The sequence below is a fragment of the Conger conger genome, chromosome 1 (genome assembly GCF_963514075.1).
Source record: "Conger conger chromosome 1, fConCon1.1, whole genome shotgun sequence".
NCBI classification, from domain to species: domain Eukaryota; kingdom Metazoa; phylum Chordata; class Actinopteri; order Anguilliformes; family Congridae; genus Conger; species Conger conger.
This window is the reverse complement of record NC_083760.1, coordinates 19,393,815-19,412,096: the sequence shown is the minus strand read 5'-3', so window position 1 is coordinate 19,412,096 and position 18,282 is coordinate 19,393,815. Positions and strand designations below refer to the sequence as shown.

At 43.0% G+C, this 18,282-nt stretch overlaps 1 protein-coding gene across 3 annotated transcripts in view; it reads right to left on the bottom strand.

The window, feature by feature from the left end:
- The window catches only part of LOC133108097 (coiled-coil domain-containing protein 9B), a 33,693-nt gene extending 20,355 nt beyond the window's left edge, over nt 1–13,338 (bottom strand). Inside the window, exons 1-6 of one of the 3 annotated variants that reach the window (XM_061217522.1) lie at nt 13,185–13,338; nt 12,675–12,844; nt 5,295–5,402; nt 4,773–4,877; nt 4,224–4,373; nt 3,537–3,680 (exon numbers count right to left, since the gene is read on the bottom strand). In XM_061217522.1, coding sequence (XP_061073506.1) covers nt 3,537–3,680; nt 4,224–4,373; nt 4,773–4,877; nt 5,295–5,402; nt 12,675–12,844; nt 13,185–13,203 — 696 coding nt within the window. In that variant the 5' untranslated portion in view covers nt 13,204–13,338. Of the gene's footprint in view, nt 1–3,536; nt 3,681–4,223; nt 4,374–4,772; nt 4,878–5,294; nt 5,403–9,955; nt 10,144–10,615; nt 10,861–12,674; nt 12,845–13,184 lie in introns of those variants that run through there. The other 2 variants (XM_061217538.1, XM_061217530.1) reach the window with 2 other exon arrangements.
- Between the last annotated feature and the right edge of the window lie 4,944 nt (nt 13,339–18,282).

The window sequence follows — 18,282 nt, the reverse complement described above, 5'->3', positions numbered from 1 at the left end:
ATGTGAAATAACTTTTTAGCTAATTTAGTTCGTTCCACCTGTTGCTATTTAACACAAACTGGTGGCTAGCTAACAAGCAAATCGAAACAGCCAATTAATGCTAGACAAGTCAGTGTTTATTTAGCATACTTCCCCGCAAAATGGTGTTGGCATTCCCAACATTGAATCAATATTAGCGAGTATTGCCATATTCCTGTTCTGGATTAACGCGATTGCAGCAACCCGCGTACAAGGTTGACATTTTCTGTTGACCACATCAAAACAGACGAGGCCTGGCGGTTCCCCCTCTGATCGTTTGGCCTGGACCACAGGTTCGGAATACATCCAATAAGGGGTCAATACATCACAATGACACTGGAACCGGAAATTGGGTAATACTAGATTTGTAAGAGATGCAGATTTTGTACCCACTCTAATTTTTCATTTTCTTAATGGACAACCGCCATATGGACTTTATAGTTTATCTACTAGTTTAATACATTACATTTTACCATCTCAATTTATAGGCCAGCAGAGGATGGGCATGCCCCTACAGCAAGGTTCCTCCCGATATTTCTTCCCGATATTTCTTCCCATCGGGGAGTTTTTTCTCACCACTGTTTGGGGGAGTCGTTTACCTCATATGCTATTGGGGGCTTAGGGCTGATATGTTTAATTCTCTCCTCTGTTACTCTGTAAAGTGTCTTTGTGAGTATTCTGTGAAAAACGCTATACACAAATACAGTGAAATGAATTGAAGTGTGACCATCAAATTGTGTGCACAATTGTGTGTGAGTTCTATCAGAAAGATAATTCACAAACAAAGCAAAAGAACGGGGACCGTTACACACCTACTGGTTACCCATGAAGTCCTGTCTGGACACATACAGTATCATAATATTTCTTCAAGAATTCTTTTGAAAGAAATAAATTAAGTCATAAGGCTCAAAGTGAGAGATTGACTTTCTCTTTTAATATTTGATAATTTTCATATATATTTATCTGAATTATTTTTGTTGTCATTGTTATTATTTTTTCACAGAAAATAAAATGTAATGTAAATTATTTTGGGCTCTTAACCTGTGAAGGTGAAAAAGTCTGTTGCCATCCATAAGCAAACGGCAACACCGTTGCCCACACGAGCCTGGGCAGTCTGTTGACAAATTCTGGGGAGAAACCCACACTGCGAACGCACAGAAATTAATCTTTCTTTTCTTTCTCAGGGATTCCTCAATTATAATACATCTATTCCACCTAACCTACAACAGCAGGCTGAGCATAGTTAGCAGTCCTTGCATCTGATCCACTGTTGCATTTTTTTGCCTTTGGAAAAAACCACACAGTTGAAGCCATTCTCTCACGTCTAGCTGAGATTTGGTAGGAGTTTGTATTTGATAGCAGAGACCCAGGTGGCAGCGTCGGGTGAGAATGACTGGAAGCGCATGCTTGCTGACGCCGGCAGGGCTGCCGGCGGTCCCTGAGACCGGCTCTGGTGTGGCACCGCGCCGCGGCCTTTGTTCCCCGAGCGCACAGAGCGCCGCCTCTCTCGTCGGCCTGGCATCCTGCCAGGGCCTTCCTACCGGCAGGCATAATGATCCCATTCAGGACCGAGCACAGCCAAATGTTAATTAGATTAAATCATTCTATTCACTCCGGTGGGAAACAATGCGGCGGAGGAGCCGTGTGAGCGGGAGAGCCGTGTGAGGAATATGAGAGAGTGACAGGTCTGCCGCTTGTCCCAGGAGGTGCTGGCACAAAATCGCCCACTCTCCTTTCTCCCTTCACAATGACAGGGTACCTACTGGGGTTCACCCCAGTCTAACTCCCCCTCATACCAATCAGCCCTGAGAGAGGCACCCAGCCGCTCCTGTGGAAACCGAGGCCAGCGCCTTTTAGTCTTATATTTAGATTTAAATTTGTATTTCTATTACTTTTTTGCAAAAAAAAGAGTAATACAATTGCTAGTGAGGTGAGACGGTTTTACTCATTTCAATTTTTACCAATGGGGTAAGACAATGAGAAAATGTCAACTAAATGAAAACTTAAATGTAAATGTAACTTAAAACAAGCTAATGTTCAGAAAAAAAATATGATTTGAAGTCTCATTACAAAACTGAAACACATGTTTTTTGCAGTGGCTGGCGGTGTGAGTTCTGCAGCCTGTTCCGCTTTGCCCTGGGTAAGTCTCTGCAGAGAGAGCCACAAAGCCAGTAAACAAATACCCGGCCATTCCAGTGAAGCATGGAAGCTTCTGGAATTGCGCTGGCTCACAGACCGGGCCGGAGCTTCTTCTGCACACGGCACTAGCGATGACTCGTCGCAGCAGCGTGACCCTGCATCGCGGCCCGGGGCTGCGTCTGCCGCATTCCTGCCACGATGCAGCTCTGAACTCGGCCCAAAACAGCTGCTCGCGGCCTCAGCAGGAGCAGCTGTTGCGGGGACTCGGAACGGACGCAGGGGTAAACCAGAGCTCACTCAGCGGCCTGTGGCCGCGTCGCTCTCTGCCCTCCCTCCGGACACAGCCTTCCACAAACCTTTCCACAGGCATTTGATAAGGCAGTGCATCGCATATAAACTTCTATCAATAACCCACTGCTCTGCAGGAGTTAAAACGGGCCCTTTAAGACCAACACCACAGGCAGAATCTGAAGAATTTATGACAGAATATTTACAGAAACCCGGAACTTCCTTGTTTTTGTCAGAGACGCAGGCAAATATATGGGCTGAAAGCAGATTGCAGTACGTGTGCAATCACACTAGGAAAGGAGTCACAGAGTTCAAACTGTCCCATTTCTACCACCAAACGGCAACGTTGTATTTGTTTACAAACAGATCTTAAATATATAGTTGGCTCCTCCCCGAGGCGAAACAAAGAGAACGAATGTGCGCAAATGAAAGTATTTATAGCAGTGTGACAGAATGAGAGAATCTGCGGACACGCCCTGGAATGCAGGGTGTGTGCGGTGGAGAATCGCGTGCAGCTGGACCCTGCCAGTCCCCACAGGCCTCGTTAGGAATAAAACACAGAGCCGCACAAAGAGGCCTAACGAGGTGTATTTATGGCCCGTGAGCGCCCCTCTGAATAAGCGTCCTCGGGGCCGGTGGGCCGGGCCCCGCCACAGCGACACAGGGCCCGTCACAAACACAGCCAGGCCTGGACCCGTAGTCCATCACCGCCCCCTACTCCGCCCCCAGCCCCTCCGCCTTTTGTGCTGCTACAGAAGAGGGGCGGGACTCGTCGAGCCGTCTGACATCTATGTAAAACGAGACAGTGCTGCATGGGAGAGGACAGACGGAAAGAGTGCGCTGCCAGGCAACGGGGAATAGACGAGGGGGCATGAATACACGGGGGGGGCGAACCAAACGCACCAAAGTCCCCGACAGCGCCAGAAAATTGAGCATCTGATCAATTATCTACGGCTATAAGCCTTTGTCCTCGCGGCTAACCGCGGCTTCCCCGGTCCCTTCCATACAAAAGACCCATTTTAGTGCAGGCCTGCAGTCGCCGGCTGTGGAATGCTGCCTGGGTCACATGCCGGTGGTTTCAGACCTCTTACCTGTGGCCAACTGTCTGGCTTCGAGGCCTGGAGGTGCCTTCCTCTCCTGGCACACTCAACATCCTCTTCCTCGGTGACGTCCTTCATGCCCCCCGGGCTCGGGGGATGGTTCTGGGCCCTCTTCTCACTTACAATCCTCTTGCCCTGAAACCAAGCGAGCATTCTTTCAGTCTATAACAGCCATCCTCATTCCTGGTCCTGGTGGGCTGCTGGGAGTGCAGGTTTTAGTTTTTGCCTTAATATCATCCAGACCCAGGAAACCAGGTGAAGCAAGTTAACTGTGTAATCGACTGCTTCAATTGATCCATGAAGTGATGAGTAAGGACAAAAAAACAGCAGACCCTGTGGCCCACCAGGAATAAAGAATGCTGATCTATCAGAACATCAGAGGTGCAATGTCTCGTAAAGAACATCACTCCGAGCAAATTCCATGTGGCACTGTGTTGCCACTGATGAAAACAAGGGCCAACACCACTCAATCGACAGGGCTGTGTGCCAATGCTTCTGACAATGCTTTAAGACAAACAATACTATGATGCACTTTTCTACTGCAGTGCTTTAACCTTACGACCTCTGGCAGAGATTGGGCTGCCACCTTCAGAACAGCAGGTCAGCTCTTGACATGGACTGTCATGGACTGTTAACAGTAAGTCCCATTATTTTCTCTGTGGTGAGAATGAAGCTCGCCTTGGTGTTACCGGCCATGGTAACCAGCAGCTGTCTCCTCTTTCCCCGACCCATGCCGAACGGGTTGATATCGAGCTCTGCCGGGTCCTGGACCCCCCTGGCGTTCGCCGCATCCCCGCACCCCGTTTTCTTGGTCACAACGCGGGTCTCCTACGCCAAAGGGCATCGGGAGGTCAGTATTAATTGCTGGAAAAAGAGTAGCCAGTCTTAAAGCCAAAACAAATCTTATCACTGATGCTCTAGGTGGAGGAACATCCAGTGTACATAAGCTGTTTCCAAACACTGGGAAAGGCTGAGCAAGAGAAGCAAGCTCAGTGCTTTCTCAGCATTCGAACATTAAGCTAACGAGATGAGCATGACATGACTCATGGAGATAATGGGTGATAAAGGGAGGTCCTGTCTGCATACGGCATTTCCAAGCAGAAGGTAACGTAAAATAGCAAATATTTTCTACTTGAGAGAAAACAAGTGACAGTACAAATACAAGACTAAAACACTTAAGACAGACTTCTTTGCAGCGCTCTCCCTGGCGGAGGGAGGGAGACGTACGTTGGTGGACTTGTTGATAGTGATGGTCAGATCCTCCGCTTTGCCTTTGCGGCCCTGCAGGGCCATGCCTTCCTCTTCCGCCCTCTTTTTGTCCTCTTCCACTTCCTGTCAAAAGCGGAATAAGCACAATTTATGCATACAAACATTACGCTGCCTGTAATGCCTGCATTACTGCTATGTTATAGAACGCTATTGCACACAATTATGGCGCCTATAAGGGGAAATGATATAAAACAGTTATTGTACTAAGCTATAATCAAGTCTTTCCTTATCTGTAAGTACATACAGTACTTGTTCACTCATACACATTCCTAATATGTATTTTAGTAGTCCCCCGGAGGTTCACAAATCAAAAAAAGGTTCCCAACACATTACAAAACACTTGAGATTCTGTTATGGTTCCATTGACGCATTAATCCAATCATGCTGACGTACAGGCCTATTCTTCATACTTATCAGGCTTTCTTTAGTTTTTGATCTTCCCCTGCAACACAGGAAAGGGGACACAAGATGGACGCTCACCTGATACCTCTTCATCAAGGCCTCGTTTTTCTTCCGCAGGGCCTCGATCTTTTTGTCCAGCTCTGCATCTTTCTGATCCTTCTTTCTGAACATGACATCTGTGGGGCTCTGCAAGGCAGGTAAGGCGTCATTGCAGGATGCGCGGAGAACCAAGTCAACGAAACCAGCACGGCAGGAGACATTTGCAACGGTATCCACTTTCAAATTTATGCACCAACAAATAACACAAATAGGTCATGGTGATTTGAGGGGGAGGATGAAATGCTGGATGTTAGATTCAAATCGTGGACTCCTCAAAAATACTGTGCTGATTCATCCAACATGGAAAGGAAACTCAGGGGGACAAAGCGCATAAATATAGGCTACCAAAAATATCCTGGGGGCGACATTGGCTCAGGTGAGCTGCTTTGTGCCCTGCATGGCAGCCAATCGCCGTTGGTGTGTGAGTGTGTGTATGAATGGGTGAATGGGAAGCATCAATTGTACAGCACTTTGGATAATGGCGCTATATAAATGCCAATATACCATATCCTATAACCAACCAACTGTATAAAATGGTGATGTTATGCTTTAGTTTTAACTTTTAAACTGAACTACATGACATCGTACAGTAGCTCCTTTACAGTATCAGCTCTCATAAAGACACGAGGCATTACAGTATGTAATAAAACATTTTATGTGAGAAGGTAGCACACATGCCAGTTTGCCATTGTAGGCTTAAATGCAATTACGTTATAACAGTACATTTCATGAGAAAATGTGATTAACCTTTTCTTAAAGCTAAAAATAAAGTCTGAAACTAAATCTTTAAAAAATGGATAACAAGACTTTATTTCGCTCCCATACACTGTCAAATTAATATTCAGAATTAGGAGTGCCACCAGTACATTCATTGCGAAACAAACATTGCCAAGTTGCAACAAGTACTAAAATCTTCTTTTGTCAACATGCAACAAGCATGAGCCTATTCATTTAAATGGTAAATGTCGTTAAGCGTCTTGCTCAGGGACACTTCGACACACCCAGGGTGGAATCGAACTGGTGACCCGCCAACTGCCAGACGACTGCTCTTATCGCCTGTCACCCCATTTGACCTTTGTTTTTCCTTTGTTAAACATACCGTCAGTTGCTTGGGTGCTCCCTTTATTGTAACATACATTCTGAAAACCTGATAAACTTGTATTGGTGTAGTAGTACTTATGATTAGAGAGCCACCAGAAGGCATTCTGAACAGGCACTTATAACCGTATAACATAAGGAGGCTAGTAGACGACTAGACCTGTTGCTTTTCCTGACACAACCAAAATGGGAAGTTAAAATGCATTTGTAGTGGTTGGATGTCCTAATCACAGAGGCCTCACAGAGGTCCAGTTAATATACCCAGCACTCAGAAATCTGTACTCAAGTCCCAGAAATACATTTCACGGTAAAGTCTATTTTTAGCTGGGGTGGTTTGTACTTTCATGTTTTAGTTGTACTTAAATCACCATTCAGCCAAAGAAAAAGGAAAAATATCACCACTTACTAATAAATATAAAATGAATGCAGCCCAGTTTGAGGCAGGGCCATTAGTTACCTCCCTCATTACTTAATTTTAAAAAAAAGGTCTGAGTTTCAGCTGACCAGCCTTACAGATGGACGATTCATCAGTCAGGTCAGTTACCCAGAGAGAATGTAAGCACATAGCACCCAAAAAGTCCTGATGATGTCAGCACAACTTCTCGGACAAGCACGATCGGACCTCGGACCACCAGACTGCCCCAAGTCTCCTGTTAAAGCACCAATGAGTTCTCACGTGTCTTTTAAAGAGAAAAAGGCACCCACGCGAGCAACATTTAAGATTCGGAGACTGGCTACTGGTGTTCAGTTGTCATTTGAGATGGTTGGCCTCTCAGGGCAGTCTGTAAGCTAACATTAGCCTCTCAGACACAGACTGAACACAGACCAGAATGGAATCCAGCCATGAGAAATGAATTTACTGTAGCAGCATTGGTGGGTTTGAGCACAGGGTGAGACTTACTCACAGTCAAGGCTATTGTATGTGAGGGCAAGAGCAAGTGCATCCAGTGTGTATGAAGTAATGCTGCATGCCACATAACCCGTCTTTCCAGCTATGACACCTTTTGAAATTGGCTAATGCCAAGACAGCAAGCCTTGTGTGCTGAGAGAGACACAGCACATGGATTGCATTGATTCTAGTCAGCAGCTCCTGTGCAAAATATTAGTAAATATTTAAATGTAGACAGTTTCATTAGGGCTCAGGACTTCAGATTGGTCTGACTTCTAGCTGGAAATGACACTGTTAGCAGACAGGCATTCACTGACCTTTCATAATGACAATATCATTCAATTCTATTCATACTGAAAACCGCAGTACAGTCATTCAAGCTTTACAAATACCTGTATCCTGTATCCGGCTATCCCTTAATAAAAAAAATTTGACCACTCATAAAATAAATTAACAAATTCAGCCACCAAGACGATAAAATAATACTTATAATACTTCAGATTATAATGATTCGGTCATTAAATATGTAACAGCACTGTGAAGACCCACAACTGAAATTTACAATACAAGATTTCGTATTTGTGTCCCTCTTAAATGAGAGTAGGCCTATTTCATGCTTCTGGAGACAAGAGTATATACACAATGTCAAGCCAGATGACAAGCCCTCAGCAAAACAGTGAAAACAACTGCTTTACTATCCTTGTCGGTAACACATTCCCGTTTAGCCCTGTCGACAGCAGCCTGTGTGGGCCTCAGAACTTTCTAGAAACAGCGTGGCTTTAAATGGCTGCAGAGTGCACTAAAGGGCACATATCTGGCATGCTCAGGGAAAGGCACACTCGTCCTGCACTCTGGCCAGACCAGACCGTGCTGCCGCCCGCTGGGGCTTTGCAGCAGAGCTGTAAGAGAGAGGGGCATGCTGGGAGCTGGGTGGGCAGGGCTCCTTGTGACTAATGAGCAGTGCTGGGTGCAGCAAGCAACCCTTACCCTGTTGAATGAAAGCCAGCCGAACCTGACACCAAGCCTCATTCAAACACCTCACAGCACACAGCTTCTTAGCGCTTTTCCTTGTGCACCTCTATGAGGAAGTGCTACGTCGCGAGAAGTGTTGCTACAGGAGCAGCATCAGAGTGGCATCTTTGAGGGACATGCGCTTGCAATAAAGGCGAAGACTCTTTCATACTTGGCTAATAAAGGCGCATATTCCAGACAGCTGATGTGGGGACTTCAGTCACACTCCCACACAGGCAAGTTTCAGCTTTGAAGACATAAAAGCTTTAAACTCACTCCAAAGAGGCAGGCAGGATGGCATTCCTGGCACTCATGGGTAAGTCGGAAGACAGATTCAACATCACAAAACGATACACACACACACACGCGCGCGCGCGCGCGCACACGCACACACACACACTCCAGAGAAGGCCAACATGTAGCTGAAGACCTGTTCTGAAATCCATAGGCCAGTAGTAAGAATTTACAGACAGCTCAGGTGAAGCTGTTTAAGTCCAAATCCTTAACACAGCTTAAGTAGGCTATAGTGCTATTCAGCAGAAAAGGCTCAATAAATTGACAATCTGCTCCACAAAGCTGGTTTACTTTGCATATGATCTGCGTTGACAGTACAGCTAGAGAAAGAGAGTACATGAAGATTCACATTTAACAATTAAATCAAGGAGACCCCAGCAACCATTCTCATTAGGACAACGATGGAAGAGAGCCTAGGTTCTGGTCGATTGCATAAAATATATATAATATAAATGTATTCTCTGTTCTATCGAGGAAACACACCACTGTCTTAGCCTAAACGAACACCCCCTTTTTCTTCACGCAACACTTTAACGCTGCAACAAAAACAAGCTGACAACCTGACGCTAGAGAGCGACGCTATGCTAATGTCCAGACATAGACTGACGCTCACGCAAAATCAACAGCAAGGAGGACAGATATCAGCGAGAAAGGAAGCGTTTGGAAACAAACAAACGTGGCGCTGGGCATGTGCCTGGCACGGTCCCCTTACCCCACGCGGACCAGACGCTGCAGGTTTTAAAGGGGACACCGTCCACACCACGGGGCAGACAGGCAGGCTGCCCAACTGGAGGGGAGGAGGAGACGCGGCCGAGCTGCTACTCAACCGCCGTCGCCGCAGTGACGACGAATGAGCATCCGGACAGGCGGAGCCACACTGTCCATGTGACATTCCACACAAAGCGGGACGAGGATTCACGTGCGGGCAAGGATTCACGCAAAACCTTTCAGCGCAAAACCAGAGCCATTTCCAAGGGTGTGGCTGTTTGGATCTTCCATCAATCCAAGAAATTGGATTCTGGGTTTGGATCATCCATGCTGGTCTAGAGTTTCATTTAAAAAAATAATAAAACCCTAATATGGGATTTGGTCAAAAAGCATAATCTTGGACAATATCTCATTCAGGCATCTGGAAAACTTTACTGAAGAAGGCTTGCAAATTAATTGTCACTGAAAGTACTACTCACAGGAAAACACAAGTAGAAAAGCTAAATTATTAATGTTTTGCTTTGCTTTTTCGATGCCCGTTCTGAACAAAAGCGCATTGTCAATAAAACACAACAAACAAAACGAATGCAAATCGACTAACACAGCCGATCCCAATGATATGAGGAAAAGTTGGACTTACAAAGGATGAGTGCAATATTACGTGACAAAGTGCCCCCAGAGCGTCTGTTTGCTGGGTTCTCCTGCCCTGCCAGGCCTAGCCAAGCCGCTTTATCCCAAAACGGAGATGCACCAGAATCCCAGGCAGAGAGTGTGAAGTGAGAAAACATCCGTCAGCGGGAATGCAAGCTGTCCACAGCGCAGGAAGGGCTGCAGTTCGGGGGGTTGGTGGGGGGGGGGGGGGGGGGGGGGGGGTAACAGTCAGAACGACGCTCTACACGCTGCCGCTCTCTGCGGGATCCCCTGAGAGGCGGGCGGGTCCTGAACCCGCAGCGGCCGGCCCTGACACCCGGCCGAAGGCATCGCAGCCGAGAGGCCGCTAGAGCAATGGCCGGCAGGGACGCTCCACCCAGCCCCGCTATCTGACACCCCACATCAGCACCATCGGCGAGAGAGCAGGGGGGGAAACAACACAGTGAGGGCTCGGCAAGACTGCGCCAGGATCAAACACTTTTACACGCAGCGAGGAGGAAAAGAAGAATGATACGGTAAGGGGGGACAGTGTGAGAGAGAGAGAAAGAGAAGGAGAGAGAGAGGGAGCGGGAGAGAAGGAGAGAGAGCAAGAGAGAGAGAGAGAGAGAGAGAGACAGGGGAAGGGAGGGAGAGAGAGACAGAGACTCACAGGTCTGTGCATTTCGGATGTCATCGGCGAAAGCTGGGCTCCCTCCAAACGCGCGGCAGCAGCGAGCGGAGCAGGAGGCTGCATGGAGTCTGCGATCATGCCTCGATTACAAAAAGCCAAGTTGGGCTGCCAGCCAACACGCTCCGCACAGAGAGCCCCTGTGAGCGTATTCCACAGCAGCCGCCTGCTCGCCCGCCCGCTCGCTCTCTCTCTCACCAGCACTCGGTTAAAATTACCCTTCACACCCCCCTTCCCCTGCCATTCCCCTCCTCCTTCTGACCGTCGTTCCTTTACTCACCGCTCCGGCTGCCCCCCACCCTCTCCGACACCACAGGATTTAAAGGGACACGGAGTTGCCTTACCGCACCAAAACACAGCCCAGTCCTCCGCGTCTGTACGGAAATCCTATTCCAGGGCTGAATATAATCCAGTCCCATTTCATACATTTCATTACAAAGAACTAGCAGATGAAAGAGTCATCAGCATAAGCTTGGAACTGTAACTGCAACACAGAACTATACTCTACACATACTGTATGAAACACAGAACTATACTCTACACATACTGTCTAAAATACAAGGGAGCAGGTCAGCACTGACGCGCAGATATGTTTATGTAGCCTACATACTGTGAGGCCCAAATAAGTTAAAAGTTACAAATGGTAGCCATTCAACAAAGCACAAAATGGGCAAAACAATGCATCATGCACAAATGAAATAAACAGACCACATTACTACATTAGTGCAGTAACTCCAGGAATTAATAAATGTACGGTATTGTTGTTTTTTGTTTTTGCTTGAAGAATAAAAGTAGTCAAAATGATATGCATGCATTTTGGTCTCGTAAAACTCCCCGTCATCCTTTCCTTGTCATTTTGGTTATCCTATACTACGGAACAGGATGGGTTTGTCATTTTGGTTATCCTGTACTACGGAACAGGATGGGTTTGTCATTTTGGTTATCCTGTACTACGGAATAGGATGGGTTTATGTGTAGCCTAAGTACCACACCTGGGTCAAATATGTAATCATTTTGGATTCAAATACTTTTCTGCGCTCGACTGATCATGCCTGGTGCAAATGAACCAACCAAGAGGACTAGAAGAAGTTTGCACTTTACTGACCTTTCAGTAACTCAGAGGTTCAAATACACCAGACAAGCTCAGTAAACTAACGTATCAAGGTATTTGAATCCAAAACAAAAACATATTTGACACAGGTCTGGCAAGTACATGTGTGGGGAGGGAGGGGGTTCACTTGAGAGGACTGAAGGGGTAACCATACAAAACAATGCTACTTCAATTATCCTCTTGGGGTCAGTTCTTATGGGGCAAATCAGCAATGCACGATGTGCAACAGCTGACACATAACAGACACACATAACAAGAGATTTTAAGAGATAAAGGTTAAAGAAAAATAGGAGTGCCTCTGCCATTTCCCATGTTACCACACGCAGCCTCCTACGCTGGCCCCACTTGCTAATGGGCCAGGCAGACAAATGGCACAATCGCCTCTCTCTCAAAGGCAGGAGGCAATTTTAACTTGTGACTTGCATACTCGGGAGTCTTCCCAGACTGCTTCATGGATACAGACAGGGGCCCCTTTGATGGATCTTAATGACTACATCCCAGTACTGTCTGTTTCATGTTGATGAGATTTCACATTGCATACTTTGAGAAACTAAAATATATTAATAAGTAAAGCATTTCTTCTTCTTAACTAAAGCTTAAAGAAAAACAATAAGAGCAGGAATAGCTTGAAATATTTACTAGGAACAGACAATATAAATAGAACTAGATATACACTAGGAATATTAAACAAACATCTTTACTAGTATTATGTATGGACAATATTGCTGAAAGTTTTTATTTGGTTGCAGTTGTCCACTTCAGTAATTTGCCTCCAAATCAATACTTCACATGATCACTTGGAGTTTCTAGTTGCGCTTATTAGTGCAAGCAGTAAGGACGTTACAATAAAAGTATTATTTACATCCTGGCAACGGCAACAAAAAAATTCAATTAAAATTAAATAAATCAAATAAAAACTTTCCTTCCCACCTCATCCATTTCGCTATGCATTGAAACGTCTCGATCCGGGATCGCGTTTTCTTCCGTGCCTCCATTCTTGTGGAAAGTGGCACCATATTTACTCAAAATAAATGCATCGCTGCTGTATCCACGGTCAGTCGCATGCCAAAAGATTTCCTCCATATCCAAGTTCCACGTGCCTACACGGTCAATAGGATTCATTAAAAAAATACAAAAATACGGCTAATGTTAGCTTGACAACCACCAAAATGTAGGCAGTTTCCAACATAGCTTTTTAATACACATCATCCAAACAATTTTAGGCCCCGCTCATAACTGCATCCTAATAATTTTGGGGGAGAAATGTTTAAATTTCTAACAGGCAATTATTGTAGCTTGCATGCTAGCTAGCAAGATCACCGGTGGCAATTTTCATCAACTAGCTAGCTACATACAGGCCTATTGATTAACACTATATGGAAAAGTTTAAATATCAGTAGCCCAATATTGAAATCGTATATCTAATGCAATACAATTCACCTGGAATATAGTAAGCCATGATGGAAGCTTTGCAAAGTTGCTATGTTGTTGTACGGGGCGCTTGAGGGAAACGTCTACTGAAAAACCGACCACCAACACCAACTCCAGCTCTTTTTTGGTGAGGCGGATAAACATGTGCTGCTTCGCTGTGAACACTAGAGGGAAACGCTTCTGCATTTCATTATTCCACTGTCCCAATTTAACAGTAGGTGTTTGCCCAACTTTTGGCAAAATGTTTAAGAAAAGAGACGATATTATTTAATTTGTATACATTACATACATTAGTACCAAAAACATACATCAACATATCCATCTTACGTTTTTCATAGCCTAACCATACCTCAGATAGCTGCCTCATTTTATGTAGCCTACAATTGTACTTGTTCGTTAATTAAGATGATCGTGCAAATACTGTACCATGACATCGCTGTCTCAGTGTGCCTAAGATGTCATCGTGTACTGTACTTCCTGATGACCTTACTAAAGATTGTTAGTCATGATAGTTTATAAGTCTAAAGATACACATCATAAAGCTTAACTGTCCATTTTCCAGTTTCCCCACTTTAGCAATATTCACCCTAAATAATTCCAATATCTTCCAAATTGCAATTTAATTAGTTGCTAATTTTATTGTTTATTCTATTATGGGCATTATTCAGACAGAGAGGCTTGTGTTGTCAGACGGACACTCACATACCATGGGTTTATCACTTCTCCCACAAAGTGAAAAAAAAAACTGGATTAATGTACATGTGTAGAAAACAAAATAAGTGCGAGAGAGAGAGAGAGAGAGAGAGAGAGAGAGAGGAATAGTATTTACACATCTAAAGTCTACCTTGCAAACTCTACCCTAGCACTTTGAATACATTGTAAATAGTATATGCAAGAGGAAGGCTGCTTGAACATCACATGCATGATCCTGAATTCAGATTCTAAAAATAGAGGGCAAAGCATGTCTGTAGGATTCCACTGAAAGCTGTTTTGTTGAGCTGCAATTGTCTCCTGGTAGGCAGGGTCTACTAGGTGAAGATGAATGTGCAGTAATGAAAACCACAAACCACACCAGTATTTTTGCATTTCGGCCACGCAACTCATGATGAATCAGCATTATTTATGAGGTATAATGTGGTATGTATGTGAGTGCTAACCTGAATTCAGTGTCATGTCAACCAAATCTGTGAATGCTACATGTCCTCACACCAAAAAATAAAAATAAAAATAAATAAATAAATACAGAATTAAGTAATAACAGAATAGGTATTAGATTTGAAGTACTTTTTTTGTTGGTCCCTCTGAGAAGCTCATTGTTGTGAAATGCAATGTAGGTCTGCAATGTCTACATGTTTCACTGCAAGAGAAGCTGATTGACCACATTCTGTTGAGAGTGATTAACCCTATGGGACTTTGTCATGTATAAATGACGCAAGAAGATTTATAAATTAGAAACATCTCACCAATGACATTTATTTTAAAATGTATCATATTAGAACCGGTCAGATAAGGTACATTTCAGAAAGAATCAGTTGTACAGCCAGGAACATTAAGTCCAGTACATACACATGGTCTCAATAGAAACATGAATGAATGGTATAATTTTAGGTAAATTTAGGTAAAAATTCAAAAGATAAGTGTAAAGTTTGAGATAATAACTGGGAATGAAGTTGGTTAGAATTTATATTTATGATTGCTGTGTAAACTGTGTAAATGAGCCACCTGATTTAGGACGGGAACACAAACAATAGAAATATGACATGAACACAGCCTGAGGATTAACAGTCACTTTACACGACACAATGAGGGGTTGATACTTCTTATTTAAGAATCTCCTTAGATGCTCCTCAATGCCCCTTTAATGCATGTGAAACTACTAAATGTGTATTTCTTGATAGGATATGTATATATTAATATACACTTACTGAGCACTTCATTCGGTAGACCTGTACACCAGCGTGTTAATACAAATATTTAATCAGCCGATCATTTGGCAGCAACTAAATGCATAAAAAACATGGTCAAGAGGTTCAGCTGTTTTTCAGACCAAATGTCAGAATGGGAAATAGATGTGATCTAAGTGACTTTGACAGTGGACTGGTTGTTGGTGCCAAACAGGGTGGTGCCTAAACTGCTGATCTCCTGGGATTTTCCACATGCAACAGACTCTAGACTTTGCAGAGAATGGTGTGAAAAACAAAAAAACATCCAGTGAGCAGTAGTTCTCACAGGAAGGTGATAGTAATGCAAATAACCACACATTACAGTGATGTAATGAATACACAACATGTCAAACCTCTAAGTGGATAGGCTACAGCAGCAGAAGACCAAAAAGTTTTTAAAAAAGAGTCTAATAAATACCTAATAAAGTGCTCACTGAGTATTTTGAAATATAAATGAAAGAAACACATGACATGTATGTGAGTGCTAACCTGAATTCAGTGTCATACCAATCAAATCCATGAATGCTGTTATTATCTGCTCCTTTTTCAAGATCACACTTTTCCTTCTGAATAACAAAAGACAGAATTAAGTAATAACAGAATAGAAAATGAAAATGCGATGTACTTTTTTTCTTGGTCACTCTGGGGTCTGTGCAATTTCAGTGCAATGTTTCAACATGAGAAGCTGACTACATTCTGAGTTGTTCATTACAGAATGTGCAGCACAACTTCTCAGCACAGAAGTCTATGTATGAGACAGAATAGTATACGCATAATAAGTACATATGGTCAAAAGTGTTATTGTTGAGACAGCTTTCACTATGTTGTTCAGAAGTGGTTGTTTGTTAGATAAATGTGCTATAGGTGACTCGTTCATTAATCGGATCTCTGTTTAACCCATTGTAAATAATAATAATATATTCTCAATGAGATAATGGATAATACTAATCAGAAACAACTGAGAAGTCCAATTACTTTTGGTCCTTTAAAATGTGGGGAATATGTATAAAAACAGATGTAGTTCCAACATGGATAACCTGACATGGATGTAAATACCCTCAAATTAAAGGTGTCAGTCTGCACATTAACCTCATATTCATTGCATTATTTAAAAACAGAAATTATATCACGACCAAAATACTTATGGCCCTCTCTGTAATTGTTCAATACAGTACAGTGTAGTCCAATTGGACAAGTGATACCATTTTGGCTCTGCACATTGCATTTTAAATAAAACAATGTATATGAGATTAAAGTGCATATAGGCAGTTGTATGTGGATCTGCTCCAGTTTGCAAGATGCATCATGTGTGAGAACAGGTCCAACAGGACAGTATCTCTCAGCCCACTGTTCTTGCTTAAAGTTGGAACACCTCAGACTTTACACTTCCTCATAGTTTTACCTTCACATTCACATCAAGCGTCTATATAAAGTCAACATAATACATAAACTGTGCTTATTTTACTCAAAAACAAATGGTATAATTTCAGGTATCTGAGGCCCTTAGATGCATTTGAGATAATTAACTTGGTTAGAAGGTGTAGCCCAACATTAAGTCATCATTTATGCTTTATGATTGCATTATGAACTGTGAAAATGAACTACCTGATTTTTGGCAGGAACACAAACACAACCCGAGGGTAAATATGCAAAAGCATTACATAACAAAATTTGAGGTGTGTGTAACTTATTTTTATTTTTATTTAAAACCATTGATTTTGTCATAAACCATTGCCTCTACTTAGAGTTCTAAGAGTTGTGGAGGGAATTTTCCTGGAATTTTCAATCTCAAGACACCATACAAATTGAGGAGGATTGTTCAGATTATTCAGAGATGATAGAATAGCTGTGGTTGAGAAAGATTAAAAAAATAAAGATAAATACAAATAATAAAGGTGATGCAACCTGTTAATAAGTTAACAAAGCCCCATTACCTTTTCACATGGAAAATACGGGTGACATTTTTATTTTTGTCAATAAATAAATTACATAATATTGTTTTAAAAAGAAAACGAATTCGCCTTGGTCAAGCAAGTCAATTTCACAATTTAAAAGTTTTGTTTAACCTTATTTTTGTTTAACCTTAAGTTAGTGGACATGCGGGGTTTAAGGTTGGTTATGTAGAATATGAAGCTTGTCAACCAAATCTGTGTGTTTTCTGCTTTCTGGGGCATTAAAGGTAGAATCGGTCATTTCGGACTCCTAACGGTCAAGAGAGGAATTGCAACAACAAACAACCTCAGACCACAACACTGTTTACGATTCCCACAGTCTATGAATATAACGCGTAATATAAAGCGTTAATATACAGTTCAGTGCTCTCGTGCACTGTTTTGGAAAGATGACAGTGACAAACGCAACGGAGCCTGCCGTCTTTTCGTAGTGTTCTCGTCAGAAAATGTTAGTTAACCAAATATATTGTGAGTAAGCACGTTATTTGGCTACGTAACTAGCTGGCTATATAACTAAGATATGATAGTCCACCATAAACGATGCAACTGTAACTTACAGTTTGAGAGAAATAAAGGTTTAGCTAAACACGGATGATTGAACATATATTGTACCTTAAGGGTTAAGAACTACTGTAGAACTAATTTCGGCGAGTGATCAAAGTAATCTTTAAATTTAAATTAAAAGGGAAATGTATTTTTTCTTCAATGTGAATGAGTTAGTTTAAAAGCAACAGGAGAAATATTATGAAATATGTGAAAAGACCAGGGTGGGCGTAATGGGTAACCAGTAGGATCATAACCGTAAACAAAAATCGTGATTTAGTGTACCTTTGTTCCGACTTCACGGTTCAGGAATAGAGCAGAATAAACATAAAACTACTTTGCATATATTATGAAAATGTAAACAGTTGTAAACTGGTCATAAAGTTAAGTTGCACAAAAAAAAGAAAGTTACGCACATTAAAGCAGGACTATAATTATTTACTTTACAACGTGTGCTGAACCAAAAGTCAGGTACTGAAGGAAATTGGTGATGCTTTTCTGATTACAAATGCTACTGCTTCCGCTGCTTTCAGAAGCCATGTCTCTCCCCTGATTGCGCGTAGGTAGAGCGGCAACGACATACAGGTGACACAGGCTACTATTTTTTCACAGTGCGGGCAGAGAGTGGCTCATCACCGCCGTTACATTCTTTGGGGAGAACCCTGTATA